At 49.2% G+C, this 24,513-nt stretch overlaps 1 protein-coding gene across 1 annotated transcript in view; it reads left to right on the top strand.

Annotated features, from left to right (window-relative positions):
• The first annotated feature begins 6,650 nt into the window (after window positions 1-6,650).
• ACAP1 (ArfGAP with coiled-coil, ankyrin repeat and PH domains 1) overlaps window positions 6,651-24,513 on the top strand; it is a 268,661-nt gene continuing 250,798 nt past the window's right edge. The window contains exon 1 of the mRNA XM_086946090.1: window positions 6,651-7,329. Coding sequence (XP_086802216.1) covers window positions 7,277-7,329 — 53 coding nt within the window. The 5' untranslated portion in view covers window positions 6,651-7,276. The remainder of the gene's footprint in view (window positions 7,330-24,513) is intronic.

Raw genomic sequence — 24,513 nt, 5'->3', positions numbered from 1 at the left:
CCACACACACAACTCCCCCACACACAACCCCCCCACACACAACCCCACATAAACACAGCCCCACCCACACACACAACCCCCCCACACAACCCCACACACACAACCCCCCACACACAGAGCCCCACACACAACCCCCACACACACCCTCAACTCCACACACACACACACAAACCCACACCCACACACACACCCCAAACCTCCAACACACACACCTCACACAAACACCCCACACACACACAAACACCCCACACACACACACCCACACACAACCCCACATACACACACAACCGCCCCACACACACAACCCCACACACACAACCCCCCACACACACCCCACCTTCCCCCACCCACCGACACCCCCACCCACATAACCCCCCACACAACCCCCCACACACACACACAACCCCCACCCACACCCCCACCCCCACACCCACAACCCCCCACACACACAACCCCACACACACAATGCCCCCCACGCACACACAACCCCCCCCCCACACACACACAACCCCACACAGATACAACCCCACACACAACCCCCACACAAACACAACTACACACAACCACACACACACAACCACAAGCACACAACCACAAGCACACACAACCACACACAACCACACTCAACCACACACAACCACACTCAACCACACACAACCACACTCAACCACACAACCACACACATAACCCCAAACACAACACACAACCCCACACACAACCACACACACAACCACACCCACACACACACACACACACAACCACACACACAACTATCTATCTATCTATCTATCGCACTCACTGTATCTATCACCCTCACTCTATCTATCTATTGCCCTCACTCTATCTGTCTGTCTATCTATCTATCTATCTATCTATCTAATGCCCTCACTCTATCTATCTATCGCACTCACTCTATCTATCTATCGCCATCACTCTATCTATCTATCTATCTATCTATCTATCTATCTATCTATCTATCTATCTATCTATCTATCTATCGCCCTCCCTCTATCTATCTATCGCCCTCCTTCTATCTATCTATCGCCCTCACTCTTTCTATCTATCGCCCTCACTCTTTCTATCTATCGCCCTCACTCTATCGCACTCACTCTATCTATCTATCGCACTCACTCTATCTATCACATCACCACAGCATCACTCAGCACCACCACTGCATTACTCAGGGGCACCACAACTTCACTATGCGCTACCACAGCATCACTGAACGCCACAGCATCACTCGCCGCCACCATAACATCACTGAGCGCCACCACAGCATCAATCTGTGCAACCATTCAACAACAACTGGTTCAAATATGTTCTCTCAATGTTTCAAGCTTTATTACAAATGTCACAAACATATGTTAATATTTCACTTCTGTTCTTGGATTTTCGTCACAATAAAATGCACTGAACATAATCTTCACAAAAGTTATTGACAAAAGTTTAAGCTATTGACATTATAAATTACAATAACTTTTATTTAAGTATTAATTATTAAAAAATAATAAAAGCCATTGTTATGTGTAATAGCAATACATCTAAGTCACGTAAATACGACACATATTGCATTACAAATGGTATAGGTGTCACATTTGCGAAAGTTATAACTATTGGCATTGTAAATGACAAATTAATTAATTTCGCTATTTTCAAAACCAACACATAAATAAAAAATGTGTCATTTACAATACCAATAGCTCAAACTTTCCTAATGTGAGACCAATTGCATTGCAAATGCTTGTTCATGAGTACCGGAACTCTCAAGGGCAGTAGAGAAGTGCAGAAGTGTAGAGCGATAATACTAAGAAGTGCCGGTACTCAGTACCGGTGAGTACCGTCCCATTTAAAGCACTGCTTGGGAGAGAACAGGTGTGAATCGATTTGGGCGAGGTATACGGCTAATCCTCAGTATTGAATGCCAGGGATAGTATGGCTTCAACTGGGGGAGTGGAGAGTACGAGAGAAGATGTTCTCTAGCGCTTAGATGGCATGTAGCGTCATCTAGCTGGGAGAATTTCGAGTAGAGGAGATCGAGTTTGTGTTCTAAGTAATAAGCTATGGAGATAAAGGTATGGGGTAATGCAGGTCAGAGAGAGGGCAGGAAGAGGTGTGGTGTATGGTGTAGGTGTGTAACCGTGTGTTAGAGGAGATTACACTGTGCGGGTGTGTGAGGCTGAAAGGAGTGTGCGGTGACGTTGCATAGGAGCGCAGTGAGGAGAGCGCCCTCAGGGGGGTTGAGAAAGGTGGCCTTCGTGCTGGTGGTTGAATGAAGTGGAGACTGAGGCCAGTTGCTGAGTGTTAATGTCACGTGGGGAGGAGTGAATAAGAAGGGTGTCTGCAAAGTTGGAGCTGAGTAGCTGTAGGTGACATTGATCATGCAGGTGTGTGTGTGTGTGTGTGTGTGTGTGTGTGTGTGTGTGTGTGTGTGTGAGTAGCTGTATGTGATGTTGATCATTCAGGTGTGTGTGTGTGAGTAGCTGGTGTTTTTCACCTCTTATAGAGGCCCTGCATCTCCACTCTGACTATTGCTGGAAAAATTACCCCCCCCCCCCCTCACCTTTGAGTGACACTTTACACCTCCTGCGGGTCCTCTCTCCCTCCAGTCCCTCACCCTCCCCTGTCCTGCCCCTCACTTCTCTGCAGTCTCTCCTGCGGGTCCTCTTGCCCTCCAGTCCCTCCCTTCTCCCTGCCTAGATCCTCATCAGCCCAAGAGCCCCCGTCACCAAAACAGTCTCGACAGAGCTGCGCTGTCTGCTCCACAACTGCAGATCTGCAATAAAACACAAACTCGAAATCTCTGATACCATCACCCTTCACAATACTGACATATTCTTCCTAACAGAGACCTGGTTCAACGATACCTCTCACTCTATGTATGATCTCCTATTACCCACAGGCTATTCTATTTTTAGGAATGACAGACCTATGAAAGTTGGGGGAGGTGTTGCAGTCATCTTTAGAAACTCCCTTCAACTGAAGGCGTGTCCCATCAGCGCCTTCCGCACTTTTGAATGTCTATCTCTTGATCTTCAACTACACCACCGCTCACCACTCAGATTCCATGTCATTTACCGCCCACCTGGCAGTGGCCCTTCGTTTATGGAGGAACTCACTGACTTTATCAGCGAACAATACTCGCAAAGTGACAATCAGATCTTCGTGGGTGACTTCAAACTCCACTGGGGCTCTCTGCAAGACTCTTCCTCGAACTTGCTGGCCACCTTCCTCTCTACAAACGATCTTATCCAACACTGCACAGAATCAACACACTCTAAGGGCTCAATCCTGGACCTTGTTATTTCTAAAGCAGGCAAGCTTTCCATCGCTACCCCTATTCACGTAGACTGGTCTGACCACCTCCTCATCCCATTCTCCCTTCACCTAGCACAGTCTATAACTCTTGGCCAACCTAAGAGGGCTACCTCCTGGTTCCTTGACTCTAAAAATATTGACACCATTGCCCTCTCTGAATCAGCTTTGCTGTCACTTCCAAGGCTAGACCCGAACCTAGATGTTGACGATTTCACCTCCCAATGCCTCTCAGTCCTTGCAGCCGAAATCAATAACGTCACTCCTCTCCAAAGCAAAAAGAAAAGGCCCATTCCCTCAGCACCTTGGTTCAACAAATCCCTCTATGAAGAAAGGAAACACCCAAGACGCCTGGAGAAACAATGGAGGCAGGCGCCCTCCACAGATAATTTGGCCACGCTTCATTCAGCAAGATCCAAGTACCACAAGCACATCTTCCTTGGGAAAGCATCACACTTCAGAACCCTCCTTGACTCAGCCAAAAATAGACCCAAAAAACTATTTGATCTCATCAAGAATACTAACTGCTCTCTCCCAACCTCGAAGTTGGAGGATTCTACAAAGAAAGCTGCGGATTTCGCTGTATTCTTTGACGAAAAAGTGAAGTCACTGGTGGATCAGGTCGTTCAACCTACCCCTCCAGAGGAGCGCAAATCACCAGCCATTTGGCAGAACTTCGACCCCATCTCTGAAGATGTCCTCCTCAAATGCATCCTCAAAACAAAGCCCTCCAACCATTTCTTGACCCCATCCCTAGTGCCATTGCATTGACTTCTATACCCATTCTATTCCCTATTGGACCACTCTGGTCAACCTCTCTCTCTGTCAAGGCTCCCTTCCTGTTCCCTTCAAAACAGGGCAGGTAATCCCTCTGCTTAAAAAAACCACCACCGATGCGAATGACCTCAGCAACTTCCGCCCCATCACTAACCTACCCTTTTTTGCGAAGATCACAGAAAGATGTGTTGCGAAACAACTCTCTCGTCATATCAAGAACAATGATCTTCTTGACAATTTTCAGTCCGGCTTCATCCAAAACTGAAGCACTGAAACAGCCCTGCTGCAAGTGATTGATGACGCGCTGCGCATACTCGGTTCGGGGGGGTCTTGTCTTCTAATTCTCCTTGACCTTTCTGCAGCTTTTGACACTGTCAATCACAACACCCTCCTCAACACTCTTCAACAGAGAATGGCATGGAGGGCACTGTGCTCAAATGGTTTGCTTCCTTCCTCTCTGATAGATCCCAAATGATCAAAATAGCGGACAGTCTTTCCTCTCCTTTGGCGGTGGGTCAAGGTGTTCCTCAAGGCTCTATACTTGCACCCACATTGTTAAATCTCTATTTGAAACCACTGGGAAATCTCCTAAGTAAATCCGGGGTCCACTATCATCTTAACGCAGACGACACCCAAATCTACCTCAAGGTTGCCTCCACTCGCGATCTCTCCGTCATAAGCTCTACTCTGGACTCCATTCAAAACTGGATGTCAACACATCAACTGATTCTGAATCCCTCCAAAACTGAATTCCTCCTCCTCTCCTCCTCACTTTCTCCTCTCCCGGTTCAATCATGGATGGACCAGATGAATCTACTAAACAATAAACCTGTCATTGTCAACAGCGCAAACTCCCTTGGTGTCATACTCGACACAGCACTCAATCTACTCTCCCACATTAATTCAACTGCAAAGTCTGCTCGATACCAACTGCGCCTTCTTTGGGGGATTCGCCGCTTCTTCCCGGAGCATGACCTTAAAACCCTGGTCCAATTGCTGGTCCTCTCCAGACTGGACTACTGCAATTCTCTTCTTACTGGCATCCCCAAATCCCACCTGTCCCCCCTTAAGTCTGTTCTCCATTCAGCAGCTCTTTTCATTTATGGGGCCAAAAGAGGCGACCACATCACACCCATGTTATCCACCCTCCGCTGGCTTCCCATTGAGGCAAGATCTATCTACAAGACTGTCTGCATCAACCACAAAGCCTTGCACTCCTCTCCTCGCTACCTGGCAAATAAACTGAAACTCTCTGGAGGCTCTAGACCTTCACGAAATGCAGAAAATCTACTGCTTGAACCTCTCACTTCCAAGAAGGAAAGATCGATGGCCCAATCCACTTCGGCCTCAGCTCTGGACCACCACCTCTTCCCACGCCTTCAAAACTGACCTCTAAGTTCTCCTTCAAAGACACCTCCAAAGTTAATTCATGCCCTCTCTATTATCTGAAGGAAGACCTTTTAGTATAGAAAAGTTCTATTCTCCATGACTATGGAAGTGCCTTCCCAGTGTGTTCTTGTGGTTTGAGTGTCTGCCATTTATTGTAGTATTACCCTTTTACCTGTGTTTGGTACTCTTTTGTAACCTGCACACGTCACTTTTCTCTGTAACACACTGTTTGCTACCTCTCACATTTTGTTTGCTTTTGATATTTGCACAAGTGCCACCATTGACTACGTAACGTTTGTTCTTGTGTTTGAGTGTCCTCCATTTATTGCAGTATTATACCTCTACGTGTACTTTGTACGCTTTTGTAACCTGCACACTTGTCACTTTTTCCTCCTGTAATGCACCGTTTGCTACCTCATGTATTTTGTTTGCTCACGATTGTCACTTTTGCCTCATGTAATGTAACGTTTGCTTTTGTAATCTGTTCACTTGTAATGTTCTCAAGTATCAGTTCTGTTCCTATTGTGAAGCGCTCCGACGCCTTCGGGTAAAGTCCGCGCTATATAAAAACGCATAAATAAATGAAATAAATAAATTCCCTCTTCCTAATCACTCCCCTCTCCCAGCGCCTAACCTTGGTCCCTCCCTCAGTCCCTCTCTCCTCCCCCGGGGAGCACCTCGAACTGTCTCTCCACCCTGGACCCTTCCTCGTCCCTCCCTGCTGTCAGATTCCGTGGGTCCGCCCTCTTCCCTCCTCCTCAAGGCTCCCTCCTTCTAAGCACTCCTTGCTCAATCTTTGTACCCTCCCACCTCCCCGGCTCCTCCCTTCCTCCTCGAGTGGTCCCTCCTTCTAGGCACTCCTCACCTGGTCTTTCTCCCCTCCCAGGTCCCGCCCTCCTCTAGGGCCCTCTCTCGTCCCTCCTCTCTAGCTCCCTCTTCCCTGCCTCCTCAGGCGGTCCCTCCTTTTGGGCACTCCTCTCTCAGGCCTTCCCTCCTCTCCGGGTCCTCTCTCGCCCCTCCTCCTCGGGCCCTCCCTCCCACCTTTAGTCACTCCTCTCAGTCTTTCTTCCCTCCCTCGTCCCTCCTCCCCGGGTCCTCCCTCGTCCCTCCTCCTCGGGTCGTCCCTCCTCCCCGGGTCCTCCCTCCGGTCCCTCCCCGCTGGTGATGCCGCGTGCCTCTCCTCCTGGCCAGGTGAGCCCCGAGCAGAGCTGCGCGTCCTGCCCCGTGGACGCTCCGCGCTGCCGGCTCTGCTGCCTCCTTCGGATTGTGGACCGCGCCTCTCCCTGCTCGGGAGCATCTGCTGCTCCGGTTCTGACTGCGCTGGTCCGGATCTGACTGCGCTGGTCCGGATCTGCTCGCCCTGCTCCGGTTCTGCTCGCCCTGGTTTCTCTCTTCCGGACCCACTTAACCCGTGCCCACTGCCTGGACTCACTCTGGCCCGGTTCTTCCTCCTTTGGACACAAGTCTCCCTCCTCTGAAACTGCTCTCCCCTACAGCTGCTCTCCCTGGCCAGGTCTCCTCCTTGAGCTGCTCTCCCTGGCCAGGTCTCCTCCTTGAGCTGCTCTCCCTGGCCAGGTCTCCCTCCTCTGAAGTTGCTCTCCCTGACCAGGTCTCCCTCCTCTGAAGTTGCTCTCCCTGACCAGGTCTCCCTCCTCTGAAGTTGCTCTCCCTGACCAGGTCTCCCTCCTCTGAAGTTGCTCTCCGTGGTCTCCCTCTGAAGTTGCTCTCCGTGGTCTCCCTCTGGAGCTGCTCTCCGTGGTCTCATCTTCTGGAGCTGTCTCCCTCACCGGGTGTCAGGATGACGATCAAGTTGGACTTCGAAGAGTGTCTGAAGGACTCGCCCAGATTCAGGTAAGAACTGAACCCAGACCTGTGGTGCCACCGAGCTGCGCCCTGCTCTGTGCCCTGCTGCCAGCTCTATGCCCTGTGCGCCTTGACCTGCTCTGTGTGCCCTGCGCAGCGCCTTGCTCTGTGTACCCTGCTGTCTCCCTAGAAGCTCTGCTCAGCGCGTAACTACCACTGGTGCAGCAGGTGCAGTGGCACCGGGGCCCTGACAATAGCTGTAATTTACAACCGTACATCAGCCAACAGGACATTTTCTTTGCTTGCGGCAGGGCACGGCTCCCCTGATACCCTACGGACCCTGCTGCGTCCCAGCTGGGTACAGATGTCCCCGAACTGACTCCGCTGCCCCAGATAACAGATAAACCCCAGTTGAGCCTCTCAGCCCCCTCCCGGCAGGTTAACTTTACCCCTGGATCTTGCTAGCCTCAGACCTGACCCAGGTAGCCCAGGGCCTGGCCTGCTGCCACTGGACTTCATTCACCCTGTTTTTTTATTATTTTTCATACATACCTGTACTTGCCTATCGATTCCCAGAGCAGCCACCTGCTGGGTTGGTATCGGGCACAATCACTTTGCAGATACTCATCTGACGACTACATGTACCAGAGTGCAATGGGGCACGTTACTTCCAAAACTTGTGCGCGTAACCGGCCGCTTCAGGGGGAGCTGGCCTCGGCCCTGGCTCTGCCGCGTGACACAGCTGTGTTTGGAGGAGAAGCCCTGATCACACATCATTACACAACGTGTGCTGTTGCATCAACACGTACAGATCACGCTGCACAGTTTCCTTTGGCTGTTACTCGCGGTGGGACGTGCTTGCCACACTGCTGCTTCTGTACCCCTTACACCCACGGCTGGGGGAGACAAGTGTACTCCACGCTGGGAACCTTCCCGTCCCAACATAGGTCACGAGCGCTAAGCAGGCTGGGTAGTGTAGTTTCACTCCCCCATTATAGGTGCGACTCCAGCAGGCCTGGCTGAAACCAGGCCTGGATGAAATCTACTCATGACGTGGAGTCACCTGGGAACTCCAAAATAGGCTTAAAATGTCGGGCATCTTTCAGTACTGCTGAAAGGTGGGGTTGCTCATGGTTTGATTGGGTGGGCTTGTAAAAACTACTTATCCACTTGTTTGATTGAAGGGTGTCCACATAGTGGGGGCAGATTCATGCCAGATTCTGCCTGTGTGGATTTTGCCTGCTTGGATGAGGTCTGAAAGCCCGAAACCGGTCCCAGGATGCTGATTTCCAGTCCAGGGAGGACCGGGCCTGGCAGTTCGGGCTGGACTGTTCCCATTGGGCACAGGGTCCAGACTGATTTGCATATGGATGGGTCCAAACAGTTACGGCATGGGGAGCAAAAAAACGATGGATTTAGGCCCAGATCTCTGTACTGGGGTGAATGTATGACATTGTTCCTTTCTGTCCATCAACTGTTCTTTTTGGATTAAATTCAGGCACATTTCTTTTGTGTGGGTGTCCTGAAAGTCTGCCACGGGTGGGCCATCAATATAGCAGTGCGCGATGAGAGGTGATGGCAAGTTGGCTTCGCCCACCCCTTCACCCTCCATCCGCATTCACACCAGGAGAAGGGACAACCTCAAAAGTGGTGTGCGTGGATCACCTACACTGCCTGTGGCCACCTGGGTGGTGAAAGGGCACTCTGAAGTATTAAAAAAACTTTATTTATGCATGAATATACAGTAATGACAGCGTGGCCCAAATTTCGCACTGGTGTAAAATTATATTGTAGTATGTTCAACCTCTGCTCAACTTTTATGACCCCACTGCCCTGCAGCCACTGAACTATCGAATGCCAACCATCTTCAATGAAAAGGAGGGAACAATTTTATAATCACTTTGATTCAATTACCCAATATGGTTAATTGAACTAAATTGGCTATAAAAGTGTATGCTCCTTTTAATTGATGCTGGTTAACTTTATTTATGTGACCAGGAAGTGAGAGGTAGGTAGGGGTGTGTTTGTGTGTGTCTCTCCCTCTCTTCCCCTAAAGTGGGGTTCACCAGGGTCTTCTTGTCCTTCATGACATTGAAAAGCCATTGGATACTGAATATAAATGAGCACAGAAAAAATCCAAATAGTGGTGCACCAACAGCAGATGACCCACAAAAAGTCCAAAGTAGAATGTTCCATATCGCCATTATACAATAAAATTAAGGATCATAAGAATTCAAACGTTACAGCCAACACGTTTCGGTCACTATTGTGAACTTCTTCAGGGCATTTTCATTATACAGAACCACCATATCATAGACTAATTCCTTGACTCCCATGTTCCTTCGTGAAAAATTATTTCCATATATGTATGGGGTCCCGCTTTATTGCAACCCTGGACCTTTTAAGTTTCAGGCCAGTCCACCTCCTTGCGGACACTCTAGTCCGTGCCCAAAACCACACACGATCAGCAACTCACACCACGTGAGTCCAAACATGAAAATCTATCGCCTCATGCTGTTGGCTGTTTGGTGTGAATTTCCACTTCCTGTGGGGTTCTTGTGTCATAAGAAGGAACTATTTCACGCCTCAAATGTAAGCTACATCAGGGCGCTTTAAAGTGTGTATATGCTGGATGCAAAATACACAGAAAGCATCTTTGTTGTTTTCACTGCTACATTCTTTTAAAGATAATTCAGTCAGAACTCAAATGCAGGCCCAAGTTGTTGGCTTTGACGAGGCTTTCCCCTTTGTTTTGTGTGTGGTAAAGGAGGGTGGAGAGGTCTAAGCGCCTCAGGGGTGTAAATGCATCATTGGAGAGATATGGGGGAGACATTTGAAATACGCTCGTGCATTGTGCTATAAGCAGTGGGAGCGGCCATCTTCAACATGCCCAGGAAGGCTCAGGGTGTCCGCCGGGTTACCAGCCTCTCCCCCGGGGCCCAAGGTGTGTGCGCTGGATACCAGTCCAGAAGGGCACCACTGGGTGATGCTCAGTGCCTGCCGGGTACCGGGATCCGTGCCTATGCTGGCGACCACACAGTGTGACAGAGTGGGCGTTGGTTACCGCCTGGGCCAGTGTGGGTGCCCACATGATGCTGCCCAGCGTGAACTGGTCACATGTCTCTGTTTGTGCGTCGGTGCCAAGGGGTTGATATGTGTGTCGTTTACAAGTCGTTGCTGGTGCGCGGTGTTCGCTGTTGACGACTTTGGTCCAGTTCTGATGCCCAGTTGGCGATGCAAAGTGTGCGGGTTGTTGAGGGGGCCTGCATGGATGGCACACAGTTTGTGCTGTGTGCCAGCCTCTGTTCCTATGCTGGTACACACTGTGACAGCGAACTCTGGCCGGTTTCAGGGGAGAGCCTGGGTGGAATTTGATTGGCTGGCACCAAAGTTTGGAAGACGCTTTTTTGTCCATCGATGGAGTGGGCCCTGGGGGTGCATGGGGTGGGGGGTGGGTAGGAAACGTTGAGGGCAAGGAAGGGGCAGATAATGCATCTGAGCGGGGCTCCGGAAAAGCCCTGCCTGGACCCGGGTGACAGGGACAGGCAGATCCACTGTGTGTGACGGGCTGGGGTTATGCCTTGACCTTGAGAGTGAGGGCAAAGTTCAAGCTGTCATTGACACGTGCAAGCTGATCATGCCCTGTGGTGCCTGGGGCGATAATAGGTACGGGGGCGCTTAAGGGAAAGTTCTGGGTGTTTCTGTAGCAGGGAGCAGTCGCTGTTTACTACACCCGAGTGGTGAATCTTTTGGGAGGGGTCATGGGCAGAGGGACTGCCAGTTCCCCAGGTTTAAATTATGTATTGGTATTTATTTGAAATTTTTTTAAATATACAAGTACATGGCAGTTTACAGTTGCATTGTACGCATTTACAGATTTGTTAGTTCAGGGAGCTTCCTTTGTTTGCCCAGGATCACACGTTTGCCAGTCACCTGCCGAGGCCCGGACACGTTTGCCATTCACCTGCCGAGGCCCGGATTCGAACCCTGGTCCCCTGGCCCCGGTGTCTGCAGCGAGCCCGCAGCTCTCTAGAGTCTCCGGTGCCCACCCGCCGCGCCCACCCGCCGCGACCGGCTCGTGCGGCCTAAGAACCAATTTGGAACAATCCCTTAAGAGGATCAGGGGATAAGCCGGATGATGCCAGCCTGAGCCGGGCCCGAGCCAAGGAAGGGCCTACGCAGCGCCTCGCCCGCCCCCGGGAGCCCTGGAGCAGGTGGGCCCTGGGTCGAAGGTGGACAGGGTGGAAGAAGGTGATCTGGAGGCTTGCGGCTCCACGGCGACCATCCACTGCGCAGTGCTTAATTTGTGCCGGTGCTTTCCGGTGCTTAGCAGCGGCACTTGTTTAGAAGTTCTGGGTACTCGGCGCCAAACGACGTGCCGAGGATCACACTGTGTCAGATTATCAAGAGAGGGGGGTGACAGTCCTGGTCTGCAAATGAGCTCCCAAGAAGGCGCCTGGACGGTTGCCGCAGCACTTCAAAGTGCCTGTACTTATTAGGGCATCATATAGGCATGTTTTTAACCCCTGGAATTGAAGGAGTGCCACATTTTGTAAGCTGGCTGTGAGCACCTCTCTTCGTGTTCCACCCTGGCATCCCGGAATATCACAAAAGTGTGTCTGATCACCCAAAGACATGTTATTCCCAGGTGGCTCCAGAAAGTCTTTTAGGAAGGCCCCCTCTTTCCTCTGTTCCTTTTGACTACTCCCGCGGCCCAGTTAACTTCTAGGCGCTAATGGCCGAGCTCTGTCCGTGCATGGCACATTCCTGGTGCTGTCAGAAGTGAAAAGAGTTTACACTTATGGCTCTGGACCGACATTAAGGGTGCACACTTCGAAAACAAAGTGTTGCAAGCTGCCACTATAAATATATAAAAAAATCAACTCTCCTATATAGACTCTAGCCCATGTCAGATGTGGGGGGTGTGTGTGTGTGTGTACACAGCACCATTGTAGCACTTGGGAAAACGCATTGTCGCATTAAACGTTGCTTTTTAGCCTGTAAGTAACTGGTTGATGCTTTTCTTGTTAGGTCTGGCTTGTTGCCAGACCCTTATGTGAGCATCACTAGAGGGGCTTTGGCTCCGCCCACATGTTGGGAGGCAGGAGTCTATCTTTTGACTGGACAGAAGTTGTGTGCTTCCACAAAAAAGTGCTCACCCTCCACACACCTGTGATCGTTTTGTTTATTGATCCACCTGCCTAAGCTTGAACTTTCAGAGCACACACATGGCATTGGAATGCTATTAAAGTGTCTTAGATATCGAGATCATTTGTTGTTTTTCTCTGGCAGCAGCACAGATGGGAGGGCGGTCATTAACCAGCATGTTTTCGTCCCATGTCTCATACTTTCATGCTGCGGAGGCTTAATGTGTAGAACATGACACACAGGTACCACCCCCTGTGACAGATGTGGCTGCAATGTAGGAAGTGGGCAGTGCTGCGAACTAGAACAGCCAAGGGTTTGGGGGATAATGTCTGAAGCCAGGGGCGTAACTTAGTAAGATTGGGGGGGTGAAGTTCAGATTTCCCCACAATCCTGCTGGCATATGCTATAAAATTATACTCTATGAGAAGCGGGGCATGAGGGGGCCGTAAGAGGCAGGGGAGAGGAGTGCGGATTGTTAGAGGTGTTTAAAACACCATATTTTACAAAATAAGCAATAATTTTTAAGACGTTCAAAACAGAGACCAAAGTGTGTGTGTGTGTGTTTTGTCTGTGTGTGTGTTTGTAAAAATCCCAGGTGAAATCCGACACACACCTCACCATACCTGACTGAAAGCACCTGCAAAAGCAAAAAGAACAATTGATGGATAGAATGCAGAACAATGTCATACATTCACCCCAGTACAGAGATCTGGGCCTAAATCCATCGTTTTTTTGCTTCCCATGCCATTCCAGTTCGAACCCAGCCATATGCAAATCAGTCTTGACCCTGCGCCCAATGGGAACAGTCCAGCCCGAACTGCCAAGCCAGGTCCTCCCTGGACTGGAAACAAGCATCCTAGGACCGGTTTCAGGCTGAAAGCCCAAGAACCCAACTACTTACTAGATAATATATTTATTTGGGGGGTGTAACATCCCCCCTCCCCCCCCCCCCCCCAAAGCTGAGCCCCGGTCCAACACTTAGCCAAGTTAAGAGGCAAAGACCTGCAAACATGTAAAGCCTGCAGGAGAGGCAGCCTCGGCTCGACAGCATCTGTCCAGTGCTTGGCTGATGATGGGGGAATGAGTTTAGCCTGCGACTGACTCGCCCATCAGGGTGGCACCTGGTACTGTCCGTCAGTCCCAGGTTCAACATTGCTCGGCTGGCACCGGTGATCACAGAGAAGTTCTGACTCAAGTGACCGCCTCACTCCAGGTCATCACCAACACTGTCTCCAGTCCGGAACTTTTCACCTATAACTCATTGGTTTCCTGTGCTGATCTAATTAATTCCATGGAAGCAAAACAGAACTACAACATTCACAATGCATTCTAGTATTACACAAAAATCCAGGTCTGGAAACAGTGTCCGCAATGACCTGGAAGGAAATGGTCTCCCTAGTTTTGACCTTCTCTCTTAACGTGATCAATGATTCACAGACCACCTTACAGGGTGCAGCGGACCAGGCTTCTGGACAAATCTAATGGTGCTACCGGTATTGGACAAGAGGACTGTGGTGGCCGCTGCTGGAACCCTCCGCTATGCAAACATAAACAACCTGAGGCGAATGTTCATTGGTCGACCATCGTTTTCATAGCGGACTCAGACTGACCCCAAACCACCAGGGCACTCAAACCAACAAACTGTGCATCTCCCCATTTTTTTTTTAAAAGACCCTTTTCAAGTCCACTTTTAAAGAGTTAGACAGTCGGGAATGTGGGCGAAAACGCCAAGACATTCTGAAATCAACCTTCAAAGGGTGAAAAAACTCATAAAAAATATGTTAGTAAAGGCTTGCAGCTCCCGTATGTCCTGCTGTTGTCTTCCCGAGAATGTCAGGAGATTGTACGTTCCAGACGACAAAAGACCTTAAAAGTGACCAATCTTTCATGGGCCCTAGATGTGATCTCTGTTGTGCTGTACTGTCGGTGTCTCGAATGATGAAAGTCAAAGCAGATGTCATGCCTCCGATTATAATGCAAGGGGGAGGTCGAGGCTTGAACTGGCAGACCCAGCCTTTGCACTGCATTACCATGTTCTGGAATCTACACCTGGAGCACTGCACGCAGTGGCGAAAACCACCGCTGGAACACTGTCCAGATGCGGAGGATGAACTGGGGTGGCAGAGTGGGCTAAAGATCGGTGATGGATTAAACCCAGACCTGTTGACTGGGGGTGAGTGTTTGATTGATTCAGATGCTCTGTCCATCACCACCCCCTTTTGTACCGCTTTTGGCCGCCATAAGTGTGGCAGGGTTTGCTCAGACGTGAGTCCCTTGCTCACTTTGCCACTGGATTCAAGCAAGCCGGGCTGAAGACGGCTGGAATGCCAGAAACCGGTCCTAGGAAGCTTGAATCCGGTCCAGGGAAGGCATGGCTTGGCAGTTTGGGCTGGACTTTTCCCATGAGGCACAGGGTCAGACTGATTTGCATATAGCCATGTCTGAACTGGGGTGGCAGAGTGGGCTAAAGAACGGTGATGGATTAAACCCAGATCTTTTGACTGGGTGTGAGTGTTTGATTCAGATGCTCCGTCCATCACCACCTCCTTTTGTACCGCAGATGCGGAGGATGAACGTAGACAATTATGTCCAGTTCTGGAGCCCTCATCTGGAGCGCTGCACGCAGTGGTGGAAACCACTCCTGAAACATAGTGTCCAGCTCCGGGGGTTGCATGTAGAGAATTGTCGTGTTCAGGAACACTGCACGCAGTAGTGGAAACCACTCTTGAAACATTGTGTCCAGCTACGGGAGTTGCATGTAGAGAATTGTGTTGTGTTCTGGAGACCGCATCTGGAGCACTGCACGCAGTGGAGGAAACCACTCCTGAAACATTTTGTCCAGCCTTGGGCGTTCATGTAGAGAATGGTGTTGTGTTCTGAAGAGCTGTACGCAGTGGTGGAAACCACTCCTGAAAAATTGTGTCCATCCTTGGGGTTTCATGTAGAGAATGGGGTCGTGTTCTGGAGCGCTGTACGCAGTGGTGGAAACCACTCCTGAAACATTGTGTCCAGCCTTGGGGGTTCATGTAGAGAATGGTGTCGTGTTCTGGAGCCTTCCTCTGGAGCGCTGGGCCTCGGCCTGGAGCCCTCCTCTCCATGAACATGAGGGAAGTTTTAGAAATAGCCCATGAATGCTGAAAAGAGACACTCGTCAAATTTTCCATGTTTTTGCGCATACATATATATTTTTATTGAGTCGTTTCGTGCGAGATCTGTTAATGCATTCCTTTATACTCCAAAAGTGAATAAATATTACAATTCAGTGCTAAATAGATAGTCTCATGTAAACGTACAGCTGTACACACGTGTAGCGCTCGGGCATGCTCGTAAGAAGGCGCTAAGATGGTGTTGGAAAGCTGTAATAATATTTCAGTGAAATGCTTTTCCTTCCATGTTTCATTCCAGTGCCACATTTTAAGCTCCTAATGAGATTAAACGATATTTACATGATAGGTACCTGAAGTGTTTGCTTGTGGACCTTGCGCCCGGATCACAGGTGTTCCATCGGGCCTGGAGACACAGCCAAAGTGCTAATAAGTCCCGACCCGCCGGCGCAAGTCCAGGCAGTTTTGTCCTCTGTAGACAGGAGTACAAACTGAGAGGAAATACCTCTTACATATATCAGCACCTTAGCGCGTGCTTCACATACAGGGCACTGATAATCACATAGATCCCTGTAACACCCCCACACATAGGTCCTGAAGAAAGCCAGTTTAATAAAAAGGCCGGGCTGAAACTAGTCGACCACACTGGGCGTGGGAGACCATAAGTCAACCCCGACACGTCCCAAGCCTTTGTTTTTAACCTCTGCCTGGGGCCCACCAAAAAAGTAACCGTTAGGGACCCCAGGGACAGAATTTTAAAATCTCACGCAACACACCTGCTCAGCACACTCCCCTTCCAAAAAACCCGCTCCGCAGTAATCTGGCATCGCAGCACACCTGAGGCGCACTCGGTTCCTCGGGTGGGGCCCGATGATGAAGCATGCCACCAACTAAGTTGGTGGGTGAGGGCCTTCATACTAAACCAAATGGTTTCCCATGCAGACACATAGCATACAGACATAGCTAGTTCTCTTTGATTAACCACTACTTCAGAGTGCCCTGTGCTGTTTAGTAGTCTTTGCAATACATCCGTATGCTCACTCTCCAGCTATCTTCTCTCTTTTTTTTTTTAAACTTGTTTTTATTCAGAATTGCACAAAATCTTACATCACATGCAGTCTCAAAAGGACAAGGAGCAATGAAAAAAAGCAAAGAGCACTGTTGTATAGACCAACTAAAGTGATGTAAATAAAACCAGCTTCCTAATAAGCCGCCAATGCAAGTGTTTCAGGAAGTGGGAAATCGATGTTCGAGTAGCCCGACGTGGGATAAGAGGGGTAGCAGCATTCTGACCAGCTGAAGATGACGTAGCAAAGCTTCAGACACCCCGAGGAAGAGGCAATTGGACCGGTCCAGCCGAGATGCGATCAGTGCACGGGTCACAATCCTCCTGCAGTGCAACGGCGGGAGATACTAAACTTTGAAAGTACAAAGCAGCCCAAAACCCAGGCCTACCACTGCAGACATCTGGGGTTGCATGGGAAGTGGAAGAATCCGCTTTACTCTCAGATCTTTAGATGGAGGGGTTGGGGCCGGCAAGACGGAGGGCCAGATAGCTTCCCACCATTTAGACGAGTGGGAACCAAAGAGAAGAATTTTGGTTTTGTCTGTTACATTTTAGCTGGCTGCTCTGCATCCACCCAAAGACCGCTAGCATGCAACCCTTAAAAGTCCTTTCAACTGAGGACAGGGGTCTCTCGAAGGTAAAAAGCAGCTGGGTGTCATCCGCGTAAGAAATAATTTTGCAGCAAAACGATTTGGCAAATTGGGCTAATGGTGACCTAAACACATTCAAAAGAGTACGGCTCAAACAAGAGACCTGTGGGACACCCTGCCCAACTTCCTTAACTTCAGAGGTAAGAGGTGCGACCCTTGTACACTGCCCTCCAGTCCCCCACCCAGCCTCCCACACCACGGTTGGCGCAAAGCGTTGTAAGAGAATCGTGTGGGTGGTATCAAAAGCAAAATACATCGGTTAAAATAAGAGCCTTGACCCAGAGACCCCTTGATCTGGTCAGATATTTCAAGTGGAGCGGTTTCCGTGCTATGACTTGGGCAGAATCCGGATTGACTCGGATGCAGCGACTTGCCCGGCTCCAAATAAACTAAAAGTTGGATGTTCGACGATTTCTCCAGCATTTTGGCAGATGCTGGCAGCGGAGACATGCGCCTGTAGTTGAAGATATTGGGATCCAGGGAGGGCTTCTTCAGAAGAGGGACCACTTTGGCAAGTTCCAGGCAGCTGGCATAACATGGGAGCAGGGCCGGTTCTAGGATTTCTGGGGCCCTGGGCCGTAAGGGAAGGTGCGAGGCCCCTCTAACTTACATAAGAGACACCTTCGGCCCCGGGGGCTTCTGTGGAGACTCTTCCTGGGCCGCAGCTCCTCCGCTGAGCCACCTTAAAGCACCTCTTTAACAGCTCATTTCGGCCTCAGGGTGTGAGAATTGCTCTGGGGCTGGGAGTTAAACCGGTGGGGCGCTAAAGTGCCGACAATGCGTCCCGTCCCGCAGTGTCTCTGAAAGGACAGACCTGCAAAATGTGTTTCCTTGCAGCTGGGACACCACCCCATGGGCCCCATTGGAAAGAGACGCCTTTCTTCAACTTGGATCGGCAGGGGTACCTGAGGACCGGTGAGGTGTTGCACTGGAGCGGGCCCCATGCTGGTGGGCTGAGTGCTAGGCCCTGGGCAGCTGCCCACACTGCCCACACTGCCCATGCCTCGCGCCGGCCCTGCATGGGAGGCTAGAGAGAGTAAAAACTCTATTAATTGGTTGCATTACCTCTGCAGCGGCTGCTAACCATGTGGGAGGGCGTACATCCCAAGGAGAGCCCTTTCTCCACTTCAAGATTGCCTCAGCTGAGGGCACGAAGGAAACAGACTTGAACTAACCAAGACTGCTATCTAAATATCCGGCCTCGCAGGCAGCAGACAACCCTTCGGGCCGGAAGAGACTTGTGGGTGTCAGCAATCTTAGACTCGGAAATATCAGCCAGTCTGGGACACGGTTCCTTCGAAGGCGCAATCACCCTCGGGCAGGACTTGGGGGAGAAAAAAGATTTCTCAACCTGGAAGATGGCGCAAGAACTGTTCGAGGCTGCACTCATTTTTTCCCAAAAAATAAGTGATCTGTGCCTGTTTAATGGAGGCATTGTAAGTTCTGAGGGCAGATTTATAAGTTAATTTGCTGTCCAGAGGATAGTCTCTTTGCCAAATTCTCACAAGTTCTTTGCACACTCTTTTTTTCAGCTGCCAAAGGGGGTAAAATCAAGGGGCAGATACCCCGTTTCACCTCTCCCTCGTCAACTGTCGTGTAGCCAAGTCATAGGTGGCCCATCCAGCCAAGATGTCGCCATAGGAGAGCCAAACCAGTTAAAAACACCAATCACCACTTCAATACAAGGACCCCTCGACCACCCGGCTTCCGTCATGTACTGTAAAAACACACCGGTACAGATATTATCTAAAAGAGAAAAAAACAGTCTAAAAAGTGTCATGCGCTCATACCGCTAAACTAACTGTATATATGTCTCCTATCCGTATAAACTGTGCTATAGCTAAATTCAATGAGTTAAAAAAGAGGCTTTGGATGGGACCCAAGGAGCTGACTGGAAAAGAAATTAGGATAATATAGTGATCTTGAAGAGGTTGACTCTTCAAAAAGTGTCAACAATTTGACGCTATCCAAGCTCGCTTGTATGTCCCAATATCTCACGGAGCCATTAATATTGGACTTCAACGCTATGCATTATATTGGGATCAGCCTTAAACTAAAATGGTTCTGTTTAGAATGATTTGATTTTATGCCTAGAAATGATGGAAAGCTGGTTTATAAGACTTGCCACTCTCTATAGATTAGGATTGTTTAAGATCGGGTGCGGACGCGTGGGACCCTCTGTGTAGTGGCGACCTCCTCCAAGCGAGTGATGTCGGCACCTGCCTCCTCATGTTGCAGCAGCTTTTGACCTTGAGGACCTTGGAGTCCTCTCGTCTAGTTTAGTTCTGCATATGATCTAGGGAATAAGGTTCTAGATGGACCATCTTTGCTCCCTGGGTATACTCTGCCCAGGCACAGTGACGTGGGGGATCCTACTGGAGGGCATTATGGGAGTTGTGGTCCAAACTGACTCAATTTGTCAGCTATGTCTACTTGGAGTCATTGTACCAGGTCTATGCTAATAATGGCGTGGCTTTCCAGGCTGACATATGCCTCTGGTGGACTCTCCTGTCTTATCATTGAAGCCTGGACTGGTGCAGGGAATCTAAAAATGATTTCCTCTCATGATCAGCTTTGACTTGTTTTTTCCACTGGCCGAGGCCGGTCCCCTGGTGCAGTCTTCGATGCTCATGCTCTCTGGAGATGGTGCATCCCTCTTCCTGATCGGGTCAGCCTGCTGACTGTTCCCTTGCTGTCATTGCGTGTACATTTCACTAGGAAGTCCCAATACAGGCTTTCATGTCTTGCACACTAAACCTATACATTTCAGACCTTGGTGTGCCCAGCAGCCCTAAAAGCCCAATAAAGAGAGTGCTTTCTAATGGACCTGCCAACATTTATCCCTCTCTTTCTAATTCTGTAGCTCTACTAGCAATGGGAGCAGGAAGATCTGAGCACAGCAAGCCTTTCTTGAGGGACCCACTTTGTTTTTCGCTTTAGGTGTCATTTGAGACCCTTAGGGGTGAGTAGTTGCGCTTAACAAACATCTGATTTTGAATTAAATGTCCTGAGCTCTGTGTATGGGAAAGAGTGAAAAGAGCCTGAGAACAGAGAGAAAAGAGAGGGAGGGAAAGGAAAAGAGAGAAAGGGCAGGAAGAGAGAGTATGGAAAGAAGGAGACTGAAGAGAAGGAGCGTGTGAAAGGGGGAGCATTTTACAGAGAGAGAGGGACTAGAGAGAATGGCGGTGCAATGGATTGGGCGAGCAAAGAGCACCATTGAGGCATTTTCTCTTGTTTTTGAAATGTTGAGTTTAAATAGCCCTACTGGGCGCCTGCCTCTTTCTCGATCTCCTTTCGCACCAGCCTGGCAGGGTGTTCTTTATACTCCTATCTCGCCACAATTTTCCTAAACTGGTAGCAAAGATGGGATGGCACACTTTCTTTGCCCATATGTTTGACTGATTTATTATTGGCTAAAATATCCCAAGGCACACGCTCAGAGACTTGCAGAACGTGGCACACTGGAGTGCACTGTGAACTGCTATCTTCTGAATTTTAATGACTGTAGAATGCAGACAAACCACATTAATTAGTTCCTGCACTCTGATAGGCTAAGCCAATTTCAGCATTCCAATCAGAGGCTAACCTTTGGCAATGTCACTCATCTCGATGCTGCTCAGTTTATTCACCCCCTAAGGATGACCGAGCTTTTATTCTCCGGGTACCCTCGCCTGAGACTAGAGAAACCTTCTGCTCTAGGGCCTAGCCCCACGACTGGTAGGGAAAGGCAGCCCAAGTGTGCACCGGAAGACAGGCGCTGCCTGGTGCCCCAACCGGAAGCAGCGAGGCGTCTGGGGTTTCAGCCGGCCGCCCGGCCTTGAGCAATGAGATCAGGCACAGGGAGGGGGCGGGCGTGTTGTGAAAGGTTGTTTGTACACAGCTGCCAAGTGGCCACATGTTGTGTAACGCCTTCAGCCAGCCCTGGCTTTTTATGCAGCAACCCCTGCACGCCAAGACGTTTGAGGCAACACTTTCCAGGTTTAAAGGAAAAAAAAAGTTACAGAATGCAATGCAGAAACTATAGGGCTGCCACCTGGCCTGTTTTATTCCGGCATGACTGGGATTTTAATGTCTTTGCCAGTAAAAAAAATATATAAAAATCACCTAAAAAAAGTACATACTTTAAACAGTAAATGTAAGAAGAAAACATTTTTAAAATGTGTTCTACAGCTGCCTTATTGGCACCTGGCTGATAAAGTAAACAAAGGTAGAACCGCCATGTTAAAATGAAATACAAATAATGTCCAGGCCTGTGCAGAATCTGAAAACGTGAACAGGTATCTGGTAGCAGCGGCTGCAGGTGCCTCCACACATGGTGTGGTTCGCTTGTTGGCCTAACGGCTAGAGTGGTCGACCTCGAAGCTGGGGAACCGGGTCCGAGTCTCGGCAATGACGCTCAACATCCTGTGATTCTGGGCAAATCACTCATTCACTTCGTGCCTAACGAAACGAGTGTGCCCATCTGGAACGCAACTGGTACTCGTGTAAATCACTCCAATACCTTTGGGTTTAGTTTGCGCTATATACAACTTTAAAAAAAGACGATATAGATATATATATATATGTGTGTATATATATTTCGATACTCCTTCTTTCGTATCCAAAAAGAAAACTGAACGGAATCCACTTGGTACGTGCTTTAATATGTTATTTTGTGCTTTTCGCCGCCTTGACGCGTTTCGGGCTACCGAGAGCCCTTGATCAGATTTCCCAGGTCCATGCGTGATTAGCTGATCCAGTTCAGGATTTTTCTTTTGCTTTCTGGGAACGGAATTGCTGATTTTGCAATGGGATGAACAGGACTACAAATCCCAACCTATAGAGGAAACAATCCCTACATAAGTTACTTGTGAGTGAAACTGGGAGACTTGAGAGATCCTATTAGCTTACTCAAGATACAATGCCCTCCGTTCATATATGATTGCGAACATCATAATGTTGTGTATAAACATCATGTACACACCCAAAGAACTTTACTACAGAGCCCAGAAAATATATGTGTATGTGCAATACCATCAAATATACATAAAACATGGCTGCTTTTCTACATTGTATTTATCTTGCTGTCAACAGTTAAAGAGCAACATTTTTACTTGCATGTCTTCACGGGGAACGCATAGAACATTCCGCAATAGACCAAGATTGGCTATTCAGTTTCTTCTAGAAGGTGCAGATTAGGAAACGTTTGTTCCTACTGAGTCGGTGTCCATTGCTTCATTGCATCCAAGGGAGATCTGAGCTCCCAGATACCAGACGGGTACGGCATACTATCCAAGGTGTGAGACCTTGTACGTGACCTCCAGTAAGTGCACGTACGATATCTTGGTGGACGTCCTGTCCTTTAACACACAATGCATGTCTGTCTGCTGGGCGGTCTTTACCACCATTCGCAGGGACCCAGGGAAAGCCAACCAGAGATGGCAAATTAGGTTGTTGTGACTTTGCCAAACCTTCCTCTGCTGTTGGCTCCAGAATCTGACCTCCAAGTATCTGAAGAGGCGGCCAACACCTAATCTAGCCTGGGGCGTCCAGGTGTAATCACCACAGTCATAAGCTTGGTTGTTTGGTGGTGGGAGCTATGGGCCGCGATCGCTCAATAAGAAGTGAATCAGGACATATCTCAGGCTGTCATGGTAAAGTTGATTGGCTGGTGGTTGACCAACCAATGTAAATTAGAATTATTTTATAGAAGGCCAACCACAGGCTGCACTCTACATCTCTTTCCAACCCAATTCAGTTTGCCCTTGGGGCCCTATGCTCATGTGGGGACATCAAATTGACTCTTCTGGGATAGAGTAGCGCAAAGGCCATAGAAAGGTCCTTGAGTTTAGAATGAGCTGGACTGCTACTAGGGCATTTGCTGCTTTTTGATATTCATTCAGCTCCTAATATGACTGCTTTTGAATAGACGATTAAGGCTTTTCTTTTAGTGGACGTGTGCCCTTCAGAGCTCTCAACTTGCTTGCAAGCGACTGCTGCGGTGAGCTGTAAGGTTATCTTAATGTCCTTTTTACGATCTTTATTTCACTTTGATGGCTTGGTGGTAAGTTTAATGTGTTTAGTTTGTACGACAGGGGGTCCTTTAACCCATGTGTATAATAGGTGACTTGTCAATATATAATAGGCAACTTGTGGTGCACCAATTATGACCAATTATAAAGAAATGATGTTGCCACTCAACTGTAATAACATGTTACACTTGAGTTCTGGAAATCACAATGCCTGCTCCCAGAGCCAGCAGCCGAGGTGAAATGCAGGTCCAGTCACGGAGCATATTTGAAGCAGATGTTTAAAGAATGAAACACTGCTTTTTTTCTTCTACTGTTTTGTAGCTGTACAGTGAGAAGCAGGAAGCTGATATTTACGTCCAAACATGTTTTATTTTCTGCACTCCTTGGATACTTAGAGAAAAGGTCAAATCTTTCTGCATGTTTTTACACATTCCGAGCTACTGTGTCTTTTATTAAAAAAGTGACTTATTAAGCTGATTCTAATATCTTTTTGCAACAAATAACCAACCGCTTTTTAATATTTTGCACTAGAGATTCTATTTTTATTCTTCATGTTTGCAAACATGCTTTCTCTTTCAAATGAAAGAACAATGCACCAAGGATTTAAGTGGTTTGTAGGAAAGGTGTTTGTTTAACCATGTATTATCTATACTACTATAATAAAGGAAGAACTTTGAGGCTTTGAGGCGGGTAAACTCGGGAACCACAGCGCCAATCCACACACCCGATACGCCGTTGTAATCGTCAGGGTGTGCAGATGGTTATAGGCTATATAAATAAATAAATAAAACGTTATTTAAAAAATGTACTTTAAAAAAAGTAGTCCCTCCGAAGTAGCGCCGGCCGCAACGGGCGTGCTCACGTCAGGAGCGCAGGGAGGAGCGGCGCCCAGGAGCGCAACGAGGAGCGGCGGACATGGCGCGGGGGAGAAGCGGGGACGTGAGGAGCAGCTGACAGGTCGGAGGAGCGGTGACCAGCGGCGGTGAGGTGACCAGCAGCGGACAGGCGGGAGGAGCGGTGAGGTGACGAGCAGCGGACAGCGGCGGTGAGGAGCGAGGAGCGGTGGACCGGTAAACTGAGGAGCGCGGGGGAGGAGCGGCGGCTGAGGTAAGGGGACCCACGGACAATGTCGGGGTAGGCGGGGGTCGGGGCAGGCGGGGTACGGCCCGGGCGGGGGCCCGGGCTTCTGGACAATGTCGGGGCGGGTGGGGGTCGGGGAAGCCTGATTGCTCCCGGACAAGGTCGGGACGGGC

This window comes from Lissotriton vulgaris, chromosome 12 (assembly GCF_964263255.1).
Source record: "Lissotriton vulgaris chromosome 12, aLisVul1.2, whole genome shotgun sequence".
In the NCBI taxonomy this organism is placed as follows: Eukaryota; Metazoa; Chordata; class Amphibia; order Caudata; family Salamandridae; genus Lissotriton; species Lissotriton vulgaris.
The sequence above is the reverse complement of the archived record's forward strand: the minus strand, read 5'-3'. Positions and strand labels throughout refer to the sequence as shown.